This window comes from Colossoma macropomum, unplaced genomic scaffold (genome assembly GCF_904425465.1).
Source record: "Colossoma macropomum unplaced genomic scaffold, Colossoma_macropomum, whole genome shotgun sequence".
Lineage (NCBI taxonomy): Eukaryota > Metazoa > Chordata > Actinopteri > Characiformes > Serrasalmidae > Colossoma > Colossoma macropomum.
In genome coordinates, this window is record NW_023494804.1 from 15,755,215 (window position 1) to 15,779,931 (window position 24,717).

At 38.8% G+C, this 24,717-nt stretch overlaps 1 protein-coding gene across 3 annotated transcripts in view; it reads left to right on the plus strand.

Moving 5' to 3' along the window:
• Window positions 1–24,717, plus strand: part of tacc1 (transforming, acidic coiled-coil containing protein 1) — a 71,517-nt gene that overhangs the window by 23,841 nt on the left and 22,959 nt on the right. For 2 of the 3 annotated variants that reach the window (XM_036594253.1, XM_036594255.1), the window contains exon 2: window positions 22,119–22,222. In XM_036594253.1, the coding sequence (XP_036450146.1) occupies window positions 22,119–22,222 (104 nt within the window). Of the gene's footprint in view, window positions 1–14,806; window positions 14,818–15,178; window positions 15,447–22,118; window positions 22,223–24,717 lie in introns of those variants that run through there. The other variant, XM_036594254.1, reaches the window with a different exon arrangement.

The following is a 24,717-nucleotide window of genomic DNA, read 5'->3' on the forward strand; positions in this document are numbered from 1 at the left end:
GGAAAAATGACAATATAGTGTTTATAAACATTATATCTTGTTAAATCTTGAAACTATTCACTCTCCAGTGGAAACTAAGTTGCAAAAACAGCCTGTTTTGAATCAGTTAGTTTTGTGATGCCATAATACCCAGCACAATTACATATATCCATTTCCATTTAGCCTATAGCAGTTTAGCCCCACCCATTCACGCTCAAGTCATAAGGAGTGTTTCAGCCCTGGACCGCGTTTTGAACAAGGCACAGCAGAACAGAACTCATTTACATACATCAGTCTTAAAGTAGCAATAACAGTCTAATTGTTCAAATATGAGGGATGAGAGAATTTGGAAAATGGACATTTAAAAATGAATTCTAGCTGTGTTTGGCACATAAACATAAATGTCATTAATGGACCAACACTAAAATACAAGAATAAAAGTAGGAAAGGGGCCCTTTCATTATCCAGTGTTGCAGTAAGGCTGAGACTGAGTTAGACGCCTAACTGAGGAGTACAGAGTTAATTTTCTTACAAATAAAAAAGTTACAAATAAAATAATAGTGGACACTTCTAGGCTGGTTAGGCTAGTTAGTGCTAGCATCTGCAAACCCGGAAGGTGCTACAGCTTCATTCAACAGCTGAGTTTACCTGATATATCAATTTCCAAATTATATATTTAACTCAGGGAGACACAGGACCCTGCGCATTTGTTGATAGTGCTTATAATATTGGACATGTCATCCCAGTCCTCTCTGGCAGTTACATGCTCAGTTCGAAGTGCTCCATGTTTGAGGCAGAGCACAGCTCCTGAGTGGGCGTGGCTACGTGTTCAGAAGACCTGACACTCCCAATGAGTTGACCAGTATTGAGTGCAGGTGAATGCCCTCTTCTAAGACCGACCCCTTGGTAAAAATATGTCAAAACTCGGCCGCCATCTTTGCAACACCGCCGGGCAGTTATTTCCAGCCGTACAAGACCAGACTAGTCTCTCTCTGAATGACGAGAGACCAAAATGCTCAAAACTAAGGGTCAAATTACCATTTAAAAACAGATTTGAAATCACTGATAAAATCGGTCAAAAGCTTCATAAGTAGTTTGTAGCATTTGGCTCAATAACACACAAAAAATGCATAGTTTTTGGGTTGTTCTGGCTACTGCGCTCGCATAGATCTCCACTATGAGGGAGGCTTTCCCCAATCACGGCATAAGCAGCAAGCTGATAGGATCAATTTTATTGAAAGGCAGGACTTTCTCCCTAAACAGACGCCATGTTGACAGTTACTAGCTTTGCCATTCATATTTCAACAATTGACTGTCTATTCTTTTATAATGCCTGCCAAAAGTCAGAAGCAAAAAAGCAATTCCAGAAAAAAATGATACCTGAAATTAGAAAACATTAAAGCAAAAACTGGCAAAATGAGTAATACATATAAATCACAATGAGTAAATAGTAATCCTTTTGAAAAATTAAGTTTGATTTAACGTTGATTTTTGCATTTGTAGCATATTTTGGAGATTTTGATATTTTACATTTTGCTTGTGGATTTTAGTATTTTATTTAAAACTTTTGGCACAAAATTAACTCCACAGAAGAGTGGTTGCACAAACACCGAGCACATTTTAGTTTTGTTGTGTCTTTTTAACACAAGCTGTATTGTTTGATCACCCCCTGCATTGCCACCCAGATGCTCCAGTCTCCATGACGACAGTTCTGAGCTTCTGTTGTCATGCCAACCGTCTGACTGTTTGTTTCTCCAGCACATTTTGGCTGCTGTCTTGCACAGTGTAGTGAGCCTCTATATGCACTAACTGTGGGACTTTTATAGATTGTTTCAGCGCTTTCTCAAAACACTGGATCTTAAAGCGATAATTCAACAACAAACCTAAATTAGCCAGTTTTTCACTTTTATTTTGAATGTAGTTTGGTGTCTGAAGTTTAGCTTCTTAGCTTTAACATAATCATAATAATATATTTAGGCAACATAATTGTACCATAATCCATTGAAATTATATTTTGTAAGTTGTATTGACTCCACACACCCCGTCTCGTCTCCAGGCTTTTTATTTTATTGTTCTGTTTTAAAACATTAGGTTATGAAAAGGCAAATACATACTTTTCACCTGGAAAAACTTACTTAAGGTTCACAATCGGACCTTAAGACCACCGTTGTACTTTTTAAGGGTACATTTACATTGTTTGTACCTTGATGAATGAAAAATGTACCTGCACAGAACCTTTATTTCAAACAGTGTGTGACACACTGTTATCTATGAACATGGACTAAAGTATGGGCAGAATTTAGGCTTGCTGTTTTTAGCTCTGTGACTTTTGTGTGCATGTCAGAGAGTTGTGGACAGCTGTAGCTCTCTGCTTTGTGACGGGGTTAAAAATAACAGTGATTATTATTGCTTTACTGTAACAGGCATGAAATTTTTGCCTTGGAGCAGGAACATTAAAATGGCCCATCATGCACATAACACGTTCGCATGAGTTGATGTACAGATAACATATTTGAATGGTTTTCCTATAAAACAAATTGTATAATAGAAAATGTATGCATTTATTAAGATTTATGACTGTAACCAGTTGCACCAGCAGTGATTGTGTTTGTTTATGTCCTGCATACAGTCATAATTAAACTTCCCTTTATCTCTTATAATTAAACAGGCTGGTTTGTTACTCTAAAAGGGGAATCCCACTAATTTTTCAAAATGTCTGCATAATTCAGTCATTGAGAAGTAAAGAAAGTCATTCAGAGTGATTTGATGTTAAATTATTAAATGTAGAGAAACTTGCCAACTCAGATTTCTTTACTTCATTTCTTTCTTTTACATGTCTTTCTTTAAAAAGTTGACAGTTTATTTATTATACAAAATGGCCAGTGAGCCTACCATGTCTTCCAAGTTTTTGTATGTAATGTTGATGTTGGTGAAACAGTGGTAGCCCTGAGAAAATAGGATATCTAAAGTAAAATAATCTTCTTTTATTCTACTCTTTTGCCTCACAACACCCTTCATGTACCCCTCCACCATGAATGGCTTTTAATATTTTTTGTTTTAGGCCAAAACCTTGCCTCAAAACTATCACAAATCAATGTCTCAGTCATCAGGCAGCATATTGATAACCATTTCATGTAATAAGTTTCTTTGAGGGAGCTTTTAGAGGTGGACGTCTGGTTCCTATCACCACCACTGTGAACAATTCTGACTGTCTAAAAAAAGGCATTTCACACCAAACCACCCTGAATGATTCTGTTCACATCTCAACCATTTAATTATGTAGAAATAAAAAAAAATGGTTGAATTCCCCTTTAAGATGGATATGTAAATGAGCTCTGTTTTGATTGGCTGTGGCTCATTCAAAAAGCACTCCGAGCTGAAACACTCCTTAACAGCTTCAGTGTGAGAGGCTAACCTGTAGATATTCCTCTTGTGACATCACAAAAACAATTCAGTACAAGCCATTTCTGCAGTTTAGTTTGCATATAAACTGTACTTTACAGTGTTTATGTACAACATTAAAGTCATTGCAGTTTTAAAAAGTGAGGAAAATTGGGTTGCATCACTCAAGCTAGCTTTTGAGTTTAGAAGCAAACAGATATTTCCACCTTCACTTAAGCAGCTGTAAATAATCTATTTTGACTCTTAATTTAGTAAATTCTGTATTTTAATCATTGTGCTTTTTTTGTTTTTTTTTAATAGGATGTCGATTTTAGTTGGAAATCATGTGAATGTTAGCTGATTTTTGTAGCTCGGGTCAATTTGACTCCAGAAATAAAAGCTGTATCTTGTTATGCAGTATTATGGAGGATTAGGTAAACATGTGTGGGTTCTAAGGACATTTTCTGAGTGTTTTGGAACACGTAGTGCGGCTGAAAGCCATAATGAACTGCAGCTTCACATGCAGACAGAAACATAGACATAAATAATTTAATGTGCTTGTTTAGGTTACTTAGGTTAGTTCTTATTAGGTTAATGGCTCTTTATTCTGCTTTCAGATTTGCGCTCCATCAGCTGATTCAAATCAAAACACTGACGTTGGCATTGTGCTCTGGAGATGTTGCATAAGAGAGAATCTGTCTTTTTTGTTAGCAAGGAATAGATTAAAAAGACTATTGTTGCTGGATTAAAGTGAATAGCTAGCCTGAATTAGCATGGCGCTGCTAACTGCTGTTGGGCAACGTGACGCAGAGAAAAGGCTTCTTATCTGCCATAAAATCCCTGTAGCACGTGACCACAAGTGGTTTATTGCTTTTATAAGACAACAGAAATATGATATATAATTAAAGACACACATTTTCACTAAAGAACTTAAATTAATAATCTCACTGAACAGTACTTCCACCAGGACACGTGGGTCATGTTAGCAGGCAAACAAAGACTGCTAAAGGAGGCCAAGAACTTTCAGCCACCTATCGTTGTGGTCATTTCTCAACTTTTAAAACAGCATCTGAACGTATCATAACACAGCAGTGTTAGAAACCTTAACTTTAAAGAAATTACCACAGCACTGATAATGCTAATTTCCACTAGCATCTCTGTACGCTTTCATGTTGTGTTAGCATCAGGCTAATGCTGCATGTCTGTTTTCCCATACTGTGATTAAATATGACGACATTTGAAGCGTGTAAGACGTTTAAGTTACATATTCTAGGATAGTTCAATCTCTACCGTATCCATTTATCACCAACTTGAGGAGTCGCCAGAAAACCCGGAGTCGTGCGTCACTAATATTTGCAGTTTCTGCCATCAGAAAAGTGGTTCCAGCACAAATTATATAACAAATAAAGGTAGAACAATACAGGTAGAACACTTTTCAGGCAACATTGTATTTGAATAGTACTCTTCAGATGCTTTGTATGTCCTTTTTTTTAAGTACTAAACATCTACTAAATTCATCTTCATTTTCTATAACTCTTTCTTAATCCTGGCTCTAATCCAAAACTTAACCTCAACCCAAAACCTAAGTCCTATGCTCACTCTGGTCCTACTCCTAACCGTAGCCCTAGTTTCAACAGATCGTTTGTTAACATTATGTGTAGAGGTGGGCAACATGGAAAAAATATAATATCCCTATATAATAATAATATAATATCCCTAAGCATTACTTAAAGTGAGACATACAAAGTAAAGAATGTTACTTACATGCATGTTACGTGCTAAAAATGTATTTAAAATAGAGCTGACATAAAAGTCCTAAATAGCACCAAGCTAACACCACTAGCTTGACGCTAACATTGCTACCATGATGAAAATACAAGGAGCATTATTGAGTGCTGGTTTAAAAACAGATTTCTATGTTAGGCAGTGCTGTGTAATGGCACTGCTTTGTGTCACAATGCTTTGTGGCACTGCTTTCAAAGAATACTAGCAAAAACTATGAATACAATGATTTATATTCTGTATTTCACATGCTATGGACTAATCATGCTCTCTTTATAAACAGACATGCAGTTTGGGAGTGTTTTTAGGTACTGATGATTTTTTACAGTATACTCAGCAAAGCATATTGTGGCATACTGTGATATAATTTATCACGATAACAATAAATATCGTCATCTTGCCCGGCAAACGCTCTCAAAAAAGGTGATTCGTTAGTAAAGATGAATGTTTGTACATAGAAGAAAATGGCCACTCAACACTCAAAGAATATTTGCACACTCAAAGGGTTCTTTGCATGGTTAAATGTTCTATATAGGATCTTTTTGAAAATGGTTCTATATAGCACCAAAAACTATAGAGCACCAAAAACAGAACCCTTTTTGGTGCTGTATAAAACCATATACGCATTCTCCGTCAATCTAAAGAACCATTTCACCATGCAAAAAACCTTTTTAGCATGCAAATGGTTCTTTGGGTGTTCATGGTTCTATATAAACTCTTTTCTTTACTAAAGAACCCTTGAAGAACCATTTTTTTTAAGAGTTCACTGTTGTGTACTATCCAAATAAAGTGAGACCCTTTTTTCGGCTAATCAGATCGAGTGGGTGGAGCTAACTGTCTGTTAGCTGTGTTAGCGTGTTTGTTTGAGCTGTTCTGTTAATCTGAGCGGTTGTTGCTTCTTCTCCTGAGAGTCTGTGTTCTCTGGGCATCGTCCCTGTTCTGACTTGCCGCTCTCGTCTGTCTCCAGCTGTGCTATTTCTGGATCCGCAGGGACGTTGGTTAAGAGTTTTTGGCTCTCTCTCTTCCTGTTCTTTTTGCCCCAGTCAGGTCCATTTCCCTCCGTTATTCACCCCAGAACTTCCGGTGACCCGGACAGTGGCCGTAGTGGGCCTGAGTCTGCATTAGAGGATTAGGCCGTGTACTCAGCCCCCATTTACAAAAGAGTTGATGCTTTTTTTATTTTACATTTCCATCATTACTGGATTAATCTCTGTTACTTGGTTTAGAATCGTCTGCACCGTCTTTGAAATGATGAGTGTTTTTTTAAAGGAATGGTTCAGTGAATTATTTCCACTATTTTCCTCTTGCCCTTGGTGTAGTTAATCAGCCAAGACATTTACTAAACCACATCGACATGTCTGCGCCACATTAATGAAGACCTGGATGTGATTTGAGAGAAGTTTTTGGGGATATTTTACAGAAAAGAGTTGGGTGACTATTGACTTGTGTTTGTTAGGTACATTAACCTTGTAGTTCCAGCTACAAAACTAAAAACTAAAGAAGCACATTTTGCACACCAAATATCATTAGGCTGTCAGGTAAGTGGAAAACTGTAAATTTGACTCTGAACTATTCCTTTAAATATAGTTAACTGCAGAGTTAGTTGGCTTTTTATAACGCTGAAATTGCAAGTTAAAAAAAGAGCTCAAAATGTGGATTTTTACTGATTTTGTTTTTTCATATTTGCTCCTCTAATCATCTAATGCTTTATCTTACATAATTTTACACACACACACACACACACACACACACACACATATATATATATATATATATATATATATATATATATATATATGGCTTTAATACCAGCATAATAATTTAGGGTTCATAATAAAACTAATGTCTTTAGTAATGATCAACAGTTATCAATATCTTATGATAAAACATATTATATCCCAAAATATAATACTATATGTTATACTGTGATTGGTTCTAGCTGTGGGTTTGGGATGCTTCAGGGGGATTCGAGGGTTTCATATCACATTCATCCACACAGACAGCCGCTTATAAAAGCCTGTAAAAACAGATAATATTGTCTGATAGTTCTGACCTTATCACATTTCACTAAAGCTCTCACAGACTTTCTGGACAAATCCAAATAAAGTGAGTCCTTCAGAGATTGGCTGCATCTGCCCACTCAGATCCCTTTGGCTAAACTCACAGTGGCCTGTGCCTGTTAACTGAGTAGCCGTGGTAACAGGCTCATTACAATAAACACTTGTTTTAACCTTTATTTAAAAAAAAACATTATTATTATTATTATTAGCAACTTTATGTGGCACATTTCATATGTATAGTGCAGCTCAAAGTGATTGACTGAGGGTTAAAAAAAATTAAAAATAAAATAGAAAATAGAACTATAAAATCAGCAAGTTTGTGGTAGAATAGCACAAAAACAAAAAACATGAAACAAAAAAAAATTAAAAATGTAAAATCTGAAGTATAAAAGGCTGTACTAGTAATAAAAGTAAAATCGGCAGCAACAAATAAAGGGTTTCATTCCAAAATGCATCATAGACCACTTTCAAGATTTTTGTTTGCACAGTATGCATTGTTGGAAGAGTTACACATATAGGAAATATCAGTGCTGTATTATGATCATGATCGTAATAGTGGGCCTGAGTCTGCATTAGTTATTCTTTTCAGAAACTCATTTTATCCAAAACTGTCACAAATGGATTTACAGCATTTTGGATTTAAACTTCATAAATAATAGAAACAATAAAAGAAAAAAAATAGTAGCAGTGATAGAATACTAAAAGTAAGTAAAAAGAAGGAGTTTATGAAAAGTAATGTTTGTAAAATCTTCTGATCTTAGTTGACAGATTGCTGCCTGACCACAGTGTTTCTTGCTAACGACTTTTCTTACTATCTAGAGCTCCTTAGAGTTCTCTCTTTCTGTAAACCAGCGTCAGAACGTGCACACCCTGCTCTGGCTTTTTGGAATTCCTCACATTTTTCACCTCCTGTTCTGCTCTTTTACTTTCCTGTGACAAATAAAGCTATTGAAAGTGGCTGGAGGAACCTAATACCTTAAAACAATGCTTTGGCCAGAAATTAGGTTTACGACCGCCCCCCTTTTGTAAAACAAGTGTATCATATAGAATCCTGAGTTGTACCAGTTGTAAGTATGACTTGAGTGCAATTTACAAGTGGGAAAACTGTTTTTTTCCCATTTCCGACTCAAACGCAGTATAATTGTGTTTATTTTGAGAAGTAATGCTTAAAACAAATAAAATGATCTTCCCATACAGTACGACACAAGTTAACAAGTAAAACATTGTCTAGAAGTAAGTTTTAGATCATGTAATATTCTTACAACAATCCCATTATGGGAAACATTGACTAGATTTAAGGTGTTTTTACTGGCTAAGATGGCATTTTTGCAGTGCGGGTGGAGCATGGATAGCTTCTGAATTCAGACTTTAGAATGGCCGCTACTGTTGCTTTTAGCTATGCTAATGTATTTTAGTCCATGTTTATAGATAACATTGTGTCATATAGTGTCAGGAACCACATAATCAAGTCTATGGAGGGTACGGACACGATGTCACAGTTGGTGGGAGTCACTGTGATCACGCCCACTGAGTGGCAGAAGGACTGAGTGAAAGCATTAGCGTTCAGTGGGAATGCTGGCAAAAACATAAAAACATCAGACTAACCGAGTGGTAGCGTTAGGGTTCAGTGTGAATGCCATCTGCAATAGATAAGAGCAGATACAACCAGTTGTGTGATTGAATGTACAAACAGATTTAGCAAAATTCTGAGCTGGTGTTTTACAGACTTCTGAAAGCTGAAGGAAAGAGAAGCAAATGCTGTCTAAGGTGTCAATAGGGGGTGCTCATTCATCCTCTGACTGTGTTTTATGTGCACAGGAATAAAACGTTACTGAGTGGCAGTGTTAGCTATGAACTAGCTGGGGCTAACTAGCTTACAGTTTTCCAAATAAAAGTTGTAATAAATTAAAATATTTGTACAAACCTGTTCACATACAACCAGAATATCCACTGGTGTCAGTGTCACTTTAATTTTACCAACAAATCCCACCTTGAAGTAAGACCAAGCATCAGGGCTTTCATATGCCTTCGGGCTTTGCTTAGTGTATTTCCCCAGCGTCAAAATTTAGGTACTCATAAATAAACTTAATGTTCATAGACCACTGGTTCTTTGAGAATTTGGATGGATCGCCACTGAGTCCAACTGTCTTTAATTTAAGCAGATACTCACTTGTTTCTTCACGGTTTAGCCGTTTCCTCTAATAAATGCAGCCATGTTGCACAATGTTTTGCTACTCAGTCCAACTGAGGGGGGACGTGACATCAATGCAAACCATCTATTGGAGATTACTGAACAACTCCAATTTAGACATGCAGTTAGCAGCTAATTAGTGCTCATGTTTGGTTCTATTACTTCTTAGCTACATTAGCTTTGTAGCTCCAGTGCTAAAACAAAAGAAGCAAACTTCAGACACTTCGAACACGTCTTGGCTGATTATCTACGTTTGGGATAAGGAAGAGGAGAACTGGATACATTTTATTTTTGCTGAACTACAGCAGTTCGGAGAGCACAACAAATCTCTGCTCTGTAATTAGCAAGCCAGACATACAAGCACCAATTAGCGCTCGGCTCTCAGGACATCTTCTGGACGTGGCTCAGTTTGTTGGTGTGTTTTGAGAAAGTTCTGCCCTGTCTTTTGTTCTTCAGACAGGCGGAAAACCTTTCTGCTCCTTTTTCCTGACTATTTTAGTCCCTCGTTTCTCAGGAGCCTGCTTTTTTGTTGTTATGTTTTTCCAGCTCCTGTGGAGGCTCATGCCAGGCCTTCCGCAGCCGTTTGAAATGTGAGACCCCCTCGTGTGGTTCTGCTTCGGCTGCTTAATGGAATCTCAGCCTCATATCCTCCGTGGTATTTGAGGGGGGAAAAAAATGAAAAAAAAAGGGTCTGGGTGGCCCTGAGTGAGGAAAGAGCTTCACAACCACTTACACAAGCAAACTCCCCTTTTATACAGGCTTTCTAGCTAGTCTTACTGCTTGTTTAAAGAGGAGTTCTTCCATCTTTTTTATTTTTCTTTTTTTAAATATTCTGAATAAATTAAATGGTTGGCATGTAAACAAAGTCTTTCAAAGTGGTTTGGTGTGAAACGCTTCGTTGTAGAGAAACTTACCAAGTCAGAATTGTTCACAGTGGTGGTGATAGGAACCAGACGTCCACCTCTAAAAGCTCCCTCACAGAAAGTTATTACATAAAATGGTAAAATGGACTGATGTCTGAGACACTGTTTTCTGATCGTTTTGAGAGCTTAAAATCCATTCATGGTGAAGGGATACATGCAGGGTGCTGTGAGGCAAAATAGTCCCCAAAGAAACCTTATTATTTCAGATTTTCCACTATTTTCCCAACATCAACATTCCATATAAAACTCAGAAGACACGTGTAGGTTCACTGGTGGTTTTGGATAAACTGGCTGTATGGTGTTTTTAGTTTAAGACTGGAGCTATGGACAAAACCATAGACAGGATTCAGGAAGGCTGCTAATGTTTTTAGTTATGCTAATGTACTTTAGTCCATGTTTATAGATAACAGTGAGTCATACAGTGTCATAAACCACATGATCAAGTCTATTAGAGATACTGAACAGCTCTGCACAGTTTGAAGCAATTGTGTGTTGATTTAAGCCTGCAGTTAGCATGATGCTAACTAGTGTACATAAGCTTCCAATAGCTTGTTAGCTACATTAGCCTTGTAGCTCCAGTGTAAGACTAATGAAGCAAATATTTGGAGGAAGGAGAAGCGAGGAGGACTGTAAACGTGATTTTTAGCTCAACTGTCCCTTAAGGTTTAATCATGCATTTGCTTATTGGTCTGTGTTAAATGGCTCGTGTTTGTAATAATGTTAGATAACGCTGCTCTGAATTTGTTTCATAATTTGTCTTATTGGACTGTTTTTCTCATCTTCTGCTTGTCTTGTTTTTCCCCTCTTTAACCATCACTCTCGGTATGACTGGCCTGAGGCCTCGGCTGAGCTCTGACGTGGAACGCTTCGTTTTTTCCTCCCTGAGTTTGGTTACATAAGAGATTCGAGGCTACTGCACACCATCTGACTTTTTTCCTGACCCATTTGAGGGCTCAGAGGGGAAGAAGTGTTCTCCTTCTGTCTCTTTCTACTTTAACTGAACTGATCATTAAAGGAGATCCTTATTTATACAGCCTACATTTTGCATAAGCAAAGTTGACATACATTTAAATGAACAGCTCAAGCAAACATGCTTTAAACAGGAATTCCACCCATTTTTCAGAATTACTGCAGAATTAATGGTTATGGTATAAACAGAGTAATCCAGAGTGGTTTGACGTGAAATGCTCTGTTGCAATGGTTATAAATACACTGCCTGATTACTGAGACATTGTTTTATGATAGTTTTGAAAAGGTTTTGGCTGAAACCTCTATTCATGGTGGAGGGATACATGCAGGGCATTGTGAGGCAAACTAGTTCCTAGGAAAACATATTTTTTTACCATCATCAAAATTCCTTATAAAAACTAAACATTATGCTAACATGGCTAACAGCAAATGGAAAGTAAGAAGCATCAATTAGCATAATGTAATTTACATTACACTGATTGGTGGGCATTCACTTTCATGAACTTTTAGCTTTTATGTCTGAGCTGTTCATTTAAGGCATAGATCCCCCATAGAGCCCTTGACTTTCAGGCTCTGAATTTCGCCTGCTGTCCTTTAGCGTAGCGATGGTATTGTTTGTGGTGCCTAGCATAGCAACACCCACCAACACTGCCACTGTCGCACATGCACACTTTATTTTTAGAGTGTTTATGGAGGCCAGAGAATGTGCTCTGCTGTGCTTGGAGACTTTGGAGAATCCATAAAGAAAGGACAGGCTGAGTCTCCATCAGAAGAAGATGGCCTGGTGCTACTCAGTGTTATGTAACCTGCTAGCCAAGTGCACTGTGTGCTCCATTAGGCGCGCTAGTTTTAGCACTTGGGATTAGTGAGTGATGTTTCATTTGCAAGCGATTCATTCTTTTGTGAACTGATCTTTTGGATGAACAAATTGAACTGATTCTCCTTAATAGATCATTTCCGCTGAGCTAACTTACTTAGCTAGAGCTAATACAGTGAGGCATCTAATGACAGACTTCTACTGTATTGTTTTTTTAGTGATTGTGCATTGCATAGCAACCGCCGCAACCACCTGGGATACCATAGCAACACTCTAGCAATCACCTGGGATAACATAACAACCACCTAGCAACACCCTAGCAAACATTTGGCATAACATAGCAACTGCATAGCAACACCCTAGCAACCACCTGCAGTTAGCATGATGCTAACTAGTGTACATAAGCTTCCAATAGCTTGTTAGCTACATTAGCCTTGTAGCTCCAGTGTAAGACTGACAAAGCAAACATAGCAAACGTAAAGTAAAGAAGGGGCAGGGCAGATTTCAAATGTGATTTTTGGCTAAACATGTCCCTTAAAAATAAGACGTGTTTGCTTATTGGTCTGTGTTAAATGGCTCATGTTTGTAATAATATTACATAACGCTGCTCTGCACCCTAGCAACCACCCGGGATAACATAGCAACCACCTAGCAACTTCTTAGCAAATTTAAGCTGCGGGATCACTCCGCATTTTTTTCAGGAAATGTACTTTTCCTCTTCTTCTTCTTCTTCTTCCTCTTCTTCTTCTTCTTCTTCTTCTTCTTCTTCTTCCTATTTTTTATTTTTCTCTCAGATTTGTGTCCTCTAAGTCATCCTGCAGCTTTCGAGATATCAACAGTCTGATCAGGAATGGTGTACTTGTGTACAGCATTTTGATTGGACGTATGGTTTTCGTACAAACATACGTACAGATGATATTTCGTACAGACAATATTGTTTCCCATAGGACCAGCTTACATTATGGTGTTAGAAATCCATTAGTTACACACTATTAACCAAGTAGGATATCATAGCAAACACCAGCAACGGCCTAGCAACACCCCAGCACCACCTAGGTTACATTAGCAAGTGCAAAGCCACATCTTAGCTAGCTTTAAGCTGCACAGTCACTTTTCGAGTTTATATTTTCAAACCCAATACTCACTCAGTGTCTTTACTAAAGAACCATTGAGGAACCATATTTTTTAAGAGTGTAAGTTATTATTAATGTTGGAGTAAGATTGTAACTGTTTCAGTGATTTTGAAAGGCGCTATAATGCCCACCGGTCGCCCTCTGAGGGAATTTTTCACCCTTTGTGTCTCTGCAGCCAGGATGAATTGTTTTATCCTGCTTTGCTAACAGGCATCAGAGCTGATAGTGGAGAGTGAGGTCACAGAGCGGACTGTGCACTCGTCCACCTGCTCACAGGTGTGTGTGCTGAGCGAGGGGGCGAGAGATGGTTTGAGAGAAGAGCCGTGATGTGAACAGAATGTTTCTCAGGCAGTGTGCAGGCATGCTGAACAGGTGTGTGTGAGTGAGTGAGAGTGTGTGTGAGAGTGCTGGAGCAGGTTTGTCAGGGTGTGTGTGGCGGCTGTGTTGCTGTTAAAGCGCAGGTTTGCAGGTTTTGCTGGTTGTGAGGGCAGCGAGATGGTTAAAGCTGAACTGAGTGAGGAGGATCTGACTGCATTCCACAGCCGCTCTGCCGTTACCATGGAGACACACACACACACACACACTCACACACACACACACACTCACACACACACACTCACACACACACACTCTCCCTTTCTGTCACTCTTTTTTCTTCTCTCTCTCTTTTCACCCAATTTCAAATCTGATAAAAGTGCACTGTCACTAAAGAACCATCAAGTGTATCTGTTTATACCTGTCTGTCTGTCCAACAGACAGACAGTTAGGAAGACAGACAGACTGACAGAAAGGCGGTTAGACAAACATTTGTTTATCTGCTTCTATCTTTTTTAAACTGCCTGTCTGTTCTTCTTCCTGTCTTTCTGTCCTAATGTCTGTCTGTCTCTCTGTCTTTCTATCTGTCTCTCTCTCTATCTATCTGTCTGTCTGTTTCTCTGTATCTGCCTGTCTGTCTTTCTAACTGTCTGTCTGCCCTAATTTCTGTCTGTTTCTCTGTCTGTCTTTCTGTCTCTCTCTCTATCTGCGTGTCTGTCTACCTGCCTGTCTGTCTTTCTATCTTTCTTTCTGTCTCTCTCTGTCTGCCTGTCTCTTTCTTACTGTCTGTCTGTCCTTCTTTCTTTCTTTTTCTTTTTAACTTTTTTCTATAGCTTGCATATTTACTTTCTTTCCCTCTGCTCCTTCTGTTTCACTCTCTTCTCTCTCACTTTCACATTTCTCATTATCTCTATCTCTTCTTCTGTAACTCACATACTCACGCTGTTTCAGTTAGACTCTCCCACACTTCCTCTCTCTCTCTCTCTCTCTCTCTCTCTCTTTCTCTCTCTCTGTGTTTGTTTTCCCCTCTTCTGCTTTTCAGATGAGCGAGCTCATGCAGTCTGATGGAATCTACCATTCTTATTCAGAGGGGGAGTTTAAACCACTCAGTCTGGGAGAAACTAGCCTTTTCTTTTAAAGTGGGAAAACTTCCCCTCCTCCCCCTCGGAGTCTGCAACATAGTCCAGCCTGAGGTGGGGGGGGTCGGGCAGCCAGCTGATCACTGCCGAGGTATTCAGAGAGAGAGAGAGAGAAAAAGAGAGAGAGAGTTCAGAGTGAGACAGGAGAGTTCAGAGTGAGACAGGAAAGAAGCAGAGAAAGCACTAGAAAAGGGACAGAGAGATAGAGAGGGAGAGAATAAGGGTGAGAAAAGAGAGAGAGTGAAAGAGTTCAAAAAGGAGGGGGAGAGTGAGTGAGAGAGGAGAGAGAGAGAGAGAGAGAGGCTGTAGCCCTCCTTCTCTCAGTCGCAGTAGGTTGAGGAAGCAGCTCGACTTCACGAGTTGCCACGAGGAGAAAGAGGAAGAAGCCGTAAACGCGTGAGAAAGAAAGAACGGCCATGAAACGCAGCCTGAGGAGGACGAGAGGAGCATCCAGCTGCTGGAGCAAACTGTAGGAGGATAGAGTGTCAGAGAGAGAGAGAGAGAGTGACTCAGACTGGGTGGATCAGACTGGACTGTTTTTATCCTGACCAGCGCAGGAGTGTGTGTATGTGTGTTTAGACCAGTCTAAGCAGCGTGTGTGTTAGTGAACGGAGATGTCGTGGCTGTCGCCCGTTCAGTGGGCTAAATGGACGTGGTCGGCCGTGAGAGGAACGGGTGAGGAGGAGGAGGATGAGGGGATACGAGAGGAAGAGGATTCTCTCAGAGAAAGAGAAGAGGAAGAGGAGAAATCACAGAGGTACAGACAAGACTATAAACAACTACAGAGAAACTATAAACAACTACAAAGAACTGACACAACTACAGCATTTGTAAACTGCAGGGTTTAACTAAAAAGATGATGGATGGATCAATGGATAGATATACTTCTGTTATTGGATGTTTAGGTGCTACAGTAACAGTTAAAACATTATTAAGGACACTGTAAAGACTGCGTAAATACTGTGAGGATCCTATAAAGACTGTAAAGAACGTGTAAAGACCGTAAGGAAGAGTGTAAAGACTGTGAAGACTGTAAAGACAGCCTTAAGACTATAGGGGCACTATACAGACAGTAAATAGCGTGTAAAAACTGTAAGCCAGCATAAAGACCGTAAGGACAATATAAAGACAGTGAAAAGACTGTAAAGACAGTTTGAAAACTGTAAGGACACTGCAAGGACACTATAAAGACTATAAAGACTGCAAGGACACTAAAGAGGGTGTAAAGACTGCAAGGAGACTGTAAAGACGGTGTAAAGACTGTGAAGACTATGAAGACAGTAAAGATTGCAAGGACAATGTAAAGACAGTGTAAAAGCTGTAAGGACATTGTAACGTCTGCAAAGACAAGATAAAGACTAATCATTGTAAAGACCCTACAGATACTGTGAAGACGCTATAAAGACTGTAAAAACTGTAAAGACAGACAGTTATAAACTTTATTATTTATGTGGATAATTGCAGAGTTGCTGCCACAACAGTACTGTATGAAGTGCACATTAGAGGAGCTCTAACACATCTAAACATCACTGTGGTTTTCTAAACGTGGTTGGTGAGAGTGAACGTGTACAGATGATGTAACGCGAGTCAGTGAAGCTGCAGTGAAATGAAGAGCAGGTGTCAGTAATGAGAGTCTGCAGAGCTGCTGAAGCTGATCTGAGATCAGTGTGTCTGTGCGTTCAGTGAGGCAGTGTTCAGCTTTTAGACTGAGGATCTGAATACAGATGTGTGTGGTGTTGTGGTAACAGCTGGCGAGAGTCGTGCGTTTGCGTGTGTGTGCGTGTGTTTGTTTATGTCTGTACACACACATGATCTGGGCCTGTAGGGATGTTTTTATTCATGTTCTGGCGACCAGCCAGACTGTGTGTATGTGTGTGTGTGTGTTCCTACAAATGTGTGTGTGCCATGGTAACGGTTGGCAAAAGTCACGTGTGTGCGTGTGATGCTTGTCTGGGTATTTTATTTACGTCTTATTACATAATCAGACTCTCTCTCCACTGTGTATCTCTCTCTCTCTCTCTCTTCACTGTGTATCTGTCTCTCTCTCTCCACTGTGTATCTCTCTCTCTCTCTCTCCACTTTCTCTCTCTCTTTCTCTCCTCATACTCTTCTCTCTCCCTCTCTTTCTCTCCTCACTGTCTCCCTCTCTCTGTCCCTCTCTTCAGTCTCTCACTCTCTCTCTTCACTATCCCCTCCCTCTCTTTCTCCCCCTCTTCACTCTCTTATTCTTTCTCTTCTCTCTCTCTCTCTCTGTCTCTTCACTGCCCCCCTTCACTGTCTCTCTCTCTCTTCACTGTCTCTTTTTTGCACTCTTCCTCTCTCTCCCTCTCTTTTTTTCTCTTCTCTGTCTCTCTTTCTTTCTCTCTCTATCTGTTTTAATGTTCTCAGTGTAGACAGTGTGTTAATGTGTGTAACAGTGCAGCTGTATTTTGGCTGTTTACAAACTTTAACCGTCACCTCTCTGGGAGTGAGTGTGTGTGGGTTGTTGACATCCTGCCTTTGTGTGTGTGTGATCTGTGTGCTAACATTCTTTTCTGGAGTGTTCTTTTCTTCTTTTCTTCCCTTGTTCTTGAAGAGAAACACAGAAAAAAGAGCCAGTAGCTTATTTACATGGGAATAACTGAGACACACAATCAAAAAACAAAAAGTCTCTCTCTCTCCTCTCTCTCAGTGCTGGAAGTGACTCAGAGCTGCTCAGAAACGAGTTTTAGTCCAGTCATGCAGTGGGGAGCTTTAGTGATAACGGCTGCGTCCAGAGCCACAAACTACTCTATAACACACATACCGTACTGATGAGTGCACTGCTAATAGTGCTGGACTATTTTTGACCTGTAGTTTAGTGGTGTTGAACCGTGACTATTAGGGCGAGGCCTTCAGTTCTGTGGTGTTAGTTTTGTCAAAATGTTCAAAATATGTTACAAATAATGAGTTAAATAAAACTTATTTTTTCAAGAAGAGTACTACTCACTTTCTCTCATTCTGATATAAATGCATTACTCATTTAGGCAGTTTTTGCTTTAATCTTTTTCTCTGTGCTGAATTTGCTGAGATATTTTTTGCTTCTGAAATGTTTCTTTTGCTTCTGACTATTGGCACTTTTGACAGGGGGCGGGTTTTAGGAGTGTTCTCCTGCTTTTTTCCATGTTGATGACATGGCCTAACAGGTTTCTCCCTTCCCCCTCAGATTGTGTCTAAAATTGGATCATCGTCTGCCAAACCATTTTAATTTTGTGTGTGTGTTTCCTTACGTTTGAGACACGCTGTATATCCAAGCTTATATGTATCAGTTTTACAGTGAGTCTTTCTGTAAAGAGTTCTTGCATAGAGCTGCCACTGCTGTTTTACATTCCTGACAACTAACCAGAACCTGCTTAGACTACAGCTCACATTCATGGTCAGTGACATATCTAGAACCTCCAGAAGGACTAGAGTGATGTTTTTTTGTCACGGAATTGGTCCCATTGTAAGTCAAAGCGTGATTGGTTGGTTTTTCTGTCTTTTTCTAATTATGTCGGTAGTTAATCTAATGTGTAAGGCCTTCCGTCCAGCTCCTGAAGTCCTAACCAATTGGAGAGCTTGCTTGGCTGTATCTACATAGATGCCACAGAGAAGATTGGATAATTTTCCATTATACATTCAAGGTTTTAACTATTTTGTTTCCAACCAAAACCATAAAACCACAAAACCACAGTTCTGGGAGAGTTCCTAAATGTAAACGTGATTCTGTTAAATTAAAGTGAACTGAAAATTACAAAAATGTAATTCACCCAACAAACATTTTTATGCTATTTTATAATTTTTTTACTTATTAAACTTATTCACATTTTCCCAGGCCAATTTAATGTGTAATTTTGGTCAAAAAACTAAAACGTTTTCTCTTTGGTGGCCAAAAATTTGGTGCATCCTTACTTTTTTATTATGTATTTTGAACTGTGTATGTGATTATTATTACTATTGTTGTTGTTGTTGTTGTATTTTAACAGAAAAGAAAAGTCCTTTTAAATGAGTGTCCTGGGCACGATATGCAGAAACACAAACACAAAACAAAATACACATTACAAACATAAAACAGAAAAATCAATAATCAACAACCCATAATTAATCATTTAAAACACTGATATACAGTTTTACCCACTTCCACTGTATGTGTGCTGGTCTGTTTTGCTCAGTTTTAGAGGAAGTCACTGATTCGGTTGCATTTCAGCTGCAGAATTAAATAGAAAGCTGCTTATAAAAGCTCTTTTCAGACGTGTGTTAGGTCATTTTCCTGCAGGCAGTGTGGAATTGCAGGTGGCCTGCAGAGCAGGACTGGGCACAGCTCTCTCTCTCACACGCTCACTTACTTATCATTCCTCTCGTTTATCCTCGGGCGTCTACGGCCTCAGTGCTGTGAGTGGCAGCTCTGGTTTGAGGGGGGCTCGTTTTTGTTCCTCTCCTGAAAGGTCACTTCAGAGTTTAATCCAGTGTTTCCAACTAATCCTGTAATCCACCTGTACAGGTGTGTCCCCGCTCTGACTTAGCTCCTGTAGGACTATAATATATATATAGATAATGATGTGTCTCAGGTGCAGGTAAACCACACCTGTACAGGGCAGGTAGACTACCCTGGGGCTGCAGACAGTACCTTAGTGATTTGCCTGCTCTAATGTGCCTTATTAACTCAGAAGGATCAGACTAATAAAATTCCAAAGGGAAAACACTAAACTGTTTAGTGCTGTGGAGTCCATTCAGCGGTCATTAAAGGCCAACAGTTGGTCAAAAAATCTGTACCCCAGATGTAATCGATCAGCGGAGACGTGTTTGGCATCTGACGTTTGCTTTGTTAGTTTTAAATTAGACCTACGAGGCTGATGTGGCTAAGAAACACTAAAATTCAACAGTCCCCCAAATATTTGGGTGAACAAAACTGAACACCAGGCGTCTAAAATAGCTGACCACAGCGTTCAGCTAGACGAAGTTTTGTTCAAGTTTATAGCTCACAGTGAATCACCCTGTGTCCTAAACCACATCAACAAGTCTGCATTACCTTAATGAAGAGCTGGATGTGGTTTGAGTGGGTGGAGAGATGTATTTTTGGGGATGTGTTTACAGAAAAGATTTGGGTGACTATTAACGCCTAGTGTGTGTTAGCTAAAGTACAGAAGCAAAATTTGGACACCATGCTTGTCTTGGCTGATAGACGATATCTTCTATCTGGAGGAAGTGGAAAAATACGTTTTTTTTTTTTTGTTTTTTTTTGGCAAGGTAGCTGATTTAAACGTCAGAAAATGTGCTGTCTGTGGCTTTAAGATGCTGAATTGGCAATGGACTGCTGGGTGGGAAACTTTGTCCGACCTCTGCTTCCGTCCGTTCAAAGCAGTATGTAAAGTAACTGCATTGTTATTCTATAAAAAAGAGGCACTCCCAGACTTCTCCTCTGCACTTGCCTTCAGGGAAATCCCCTCCTCCACGTTGAAGGGCGTTCAGAGTCTCAAAAGTGTCGAGGAAAATTTCCACAGGCAGCCGTTTCAACCCTTTACAAAACTGTAGATTTCAGGCAGTGCCGTATTTTTCTATGTGTACTATATATAAACTAATACATTGTGTATAAACTAATGTATACTGCATATAAACTGACATATACTGCATATGAACTGACATATACTGCATGCAAACTGACATATACTACATATAAAGCTATATATATTGCATATTAACTGTATAAAAAATGATATATGCTGTATATAGACTGATATTTACTGCGTATATACTGATATGTACTGGATATAGGCTCATGCTGTATATAAATTGATACATGCTGTACATACACTGACATACTGTATATAGACTAATATTTACTGTGTATATGCTGATATGTATTGTATATAGGCACACTTTGTATATAAACTGATACATACACTGATATTCTGTATATAGATTAGCATGTACTATGTATACACTGATTTATACTGTATATAAATGTATATGTTGTATATACACTGATACAGTACTTAAACTACAGACTCTACAGGCAGTGCCCTATCCCAAGAAGCATGTCTGTTGTTCATCACAAAACTTTAGCAAAGAGCTAATGTTAGCTAACCATTTGTGATCATTTAATCGTTGTCCATGTTTTCTGACTACAAATTATTTCAGTAAAATCCAATCAATTATCAAAAATAAATGCTACTATTAGCCAAGGTACAATGTGTACAGTCAAAGTGGCTAATGGCTGTTATCAGGGTTAGTTAGGTTAGCTAACTAAGGTTATAACCTGATAGAGCTGTAAAATTACAGCACCCCCTCACTTCCTTCAACAGTTAGCACTCGTCCTAGATAGTAGGAGAATAGTGGGTCACTGTTGGCCCGCTAACAATAAAGCTGGAGGTCCAATTTACTTAATTTTCCTTCATTTCTTTCTTTCGTTATCCTTTATAAATTAGTTTAGTAAATGATTTTAATCTAGCACAGTGTCAGCAACAACATTTTCAAGATTATTTTATATTAGGCCTAGTCATTTTTTTCTCTCAGTTTGTAATATTTGTCTTATTAGTTTATTTTCCAAAATAAAAGTCTCTTTGCATTTAAAATCTGTTTGAGGAGATTAAAAACTAGTTAAACTTTGTATGCAGGTCAGTAATCTGGGTGGTCTGATCAAGGGCTGCAGTGGGAAACAGTCAGCAGGGTGCCACTTTATCAAGCCAGCAGACCGGTATATGACACAGATACAGAGTTCGGGAGGGTGAAGGGGAAGCCAGCAAATTGGAGAAAAGATTTTTTAACTGTGGTTTTTGTTTAGGTGAAAGAAAAATAAGACAATTGAGTGTTAACATGTTACACAGCAATCAGAACTTATTTCCGGAAGGAAACTACTGGTAGTGCTGCATCCACAGAACAGGATTTTGTACTAATCCTAAGAGTGATTTTAACAAAGATATTGGAAAAAACAGTTTATAGTGATGAAAGATATTTGCACTTTGACAAACTGTGCTCCTAATGACAGTGTTGTTGTTGCCTGTATGCTACTAAAGCTGGTGCAAGTTAGCAAACGTTCTGATTTGGTCCATACGTGTACTACTATGTTATATTCAAATGATTGTGCTTATGTGGTACGTTCATCTACACCACAGCCATTTAGCTAACTGCTGAAAACTCACCAAGCTGCTGCTAATGTTGTGTATTTGTTAGTGATGGGGAGTTAATTCCAAAAGAGTCGATTCTTCGACTCCAGCATTTCTGTTTTTGTTGTGTTTATCAAATCAAATATTTAGAATCGTGTAATTTGTCAGTGTTGACTACTAAAACTATTGTGGTATCTCTACTGTGCAGACAGCTGGGATCCCATACTGTTTAAACAGCACTTTAGTAAAGCCATTTTATTTCACACCTGGCAGTTAGAAATGGTCAGTCTACGTACTTTGTCTGACTTGAATCTCTCTCCCTGCTGTAGTTCGGACTCAGAGGGCCAGTTCGAGACGCCCGAGACGGAGACACCCGTCCATCACCCACTTAATGACCCAGCAGCCCTGGCCCCGCCCACAGGAGACATCACAGGTACAGCAGGCTTATCTAATCTCACTTGTTAAAGCAATAGTTCAGATAAAAATCAAATTTTACATATTTTTCCCCTCAGACCAGATGTAGTTGATCAACTAAAACATGTTTGATGTCTGAAGTTTGCATTTTAGTTTTACCACTGGAGCTATGATGCTCATGTAGCTACAAATAATGAAACTAATAGCTCACAGCATTGTACACATGTTTATGTTGTTCCTGACACTGTATAACATACTCATCATCATCATCATCATCATCGTTAACCGCTTAGTCCAGATAGGGTCGCGGTCGTATAACATAGTTATTTGTAAAAAAATATGGGAAATTGTGGACAAAATTCAGGCTTCAAGATGGCCGCTACAGTTCTTAGCTATGCTAATGTACTTTTGTCCATGTTTATAGATAACAGTGAGTCATACAGTGTCAGAACATAAGTGTCAGTCTATAAGGCTGTTTTCAGACTGCAGGCTAAACCAATGTTTTTTTCTTGAATCAGATCTTTCGAGGCGACTGTCCGCTCTGTTATTTGAAGTGATTAGATTGGATTTGTTTGTCCAGGCATCACCAACCTACCTGCATGGGTTGCCATGGTAATGATGTAGGCGTCAGTAATTATGTAGCTATGCTGGTGATGCGGATTTCAAACACAGATGCAGGAGAGACGGAGGAGCATCATCTCGCCCTCCAAACTCTTCAGAATTCTCTTCATCAGCATGAATCTTTGGAACTTGAATCCCAGCACTTCTTTACTCTGAATTTGACATCGTTGTTGTTTGTTGCGTTGCAAGTGACACAAAAGACACTTTGAAATCTGATTCAGTCCAGAGCGTCCAGACTGAGACGCATCTGTAAAAATCTGGTTGGGTTTACCTCTCAAACCATCTCCAAATATGGTTTGGATCCAGTTTGCAAAAATTTGATTTCATGTGTTTTGCGCTGTCTAGACTATCAAAAATCTATTTTTGGGCTGGAAGTCTGTATATAGCCTTAAAGATTACTTAACAACTCCACACAGCTTTATAAGACTGTTTCCTTTCTTCTTAGCCTCATAGCTTCAGTGCTAAAACTAAAGAAGCCAAGCATGTCTCAGCTGATTGACTACATTTTAGGTAATACAGGAAACTGTGTGAAGATTTTCCACCCAGCTGTCACTTTAATGCTGGTGGACTGGACAGACAGGAGCAGATGAAAGAGACTCTCTGAGGCACCTGTAACTGCATGTGCTTCAGTATTTTTATACCCTACACTGTTGCTATGGCAACTAGAAGGGATGAAAAAGGCTGTCGTCTCTCGTAAACAGCCTCACTGTTATTGTGCGTGTGTATGCGTGTTTTGACATGACTGAAGTGACCTTTATAGAGAAACACATTAACACTTTAATGTCTGTACAGGCTGTATATGGGTTCAGTCCTCAGTCTGTCAGTACAGAACTTAGAGAGTTTCACTGTAGATAATAATTCATAGTAGATACTGAATAATTCATAGTAAATACTAAACAATTCATGTTAGATACTGAACAATTCATAGTAGATACTGTATCATTTATGGTAGATACTGAATAATTCATAGTAGATACTAAACAATTAATAATAGGTACCGAATCATTTATATTAGATACCGAATACTTTATAGTAAATACTGAACAATTCGTAGTAGATACTGAATAATTAATAGTAAATACTAATAATTCATAGTAAATTCTGAATATTTCATAGTAGTTATTGGTTAATTTATAATATGTACTAAATATTTTATAGTAAATACAGAATGTTTTTCAGTGGTTACTGATTAGCTTATTTAGTGAATAATTCATAGTAAAAGCTGAATATTTCATAGTAGTTACTGGTTAATTTATAATATGTACTGAGAAATATGTAGTAAATACTGAATAGTTCATAGTAGGTATATGAAATACTTAGTTCAAGACTGGACTCAGTTTTTCATTTGTATATTGGATTTTCCCTCATTGGTTATGTAATCTGTATGTGGAAATAATGGCATTGTGTTGGCCTTTTTGTCCCAGTCTGTGTTGAGCACAGCTGATAGAGCCCTTCTTTTTCTTCATGTTGTGGTTGTGAATGATACTGAATATTCCTGCCTGCTGAGATGAACATGGACTACATTTTTTTTCTCTTGTATTTCAATATATTAAAATAATATTGTAGTTACAGTATCTAGCAGTATAACTTCAGTATGGTATTTTGTTCCCCTCTCTCTCTCTTTCTCTCTCTCTCTCTCTCTCTCTCTGTCTGACACGTGGCCAGGTTGGTGGAAGTGTGTGGTGGTGTAATTGGAGGCAGATGGGCTGTGTTGCTGTATTGTTGGGCTGTTTATCTTGCTGTTAAAGGCTTGTAAAAGTGTATGAGTGCTACCTCACAGCAGCAGCACGTTTGCACACAGAGACTAGAAACACAGAGCAGACGCAGTTCAGACTCGCACTGCTAAAGCTGATATCAGTACATCATACAGTGTCTGAAAGCACATGATCAGGT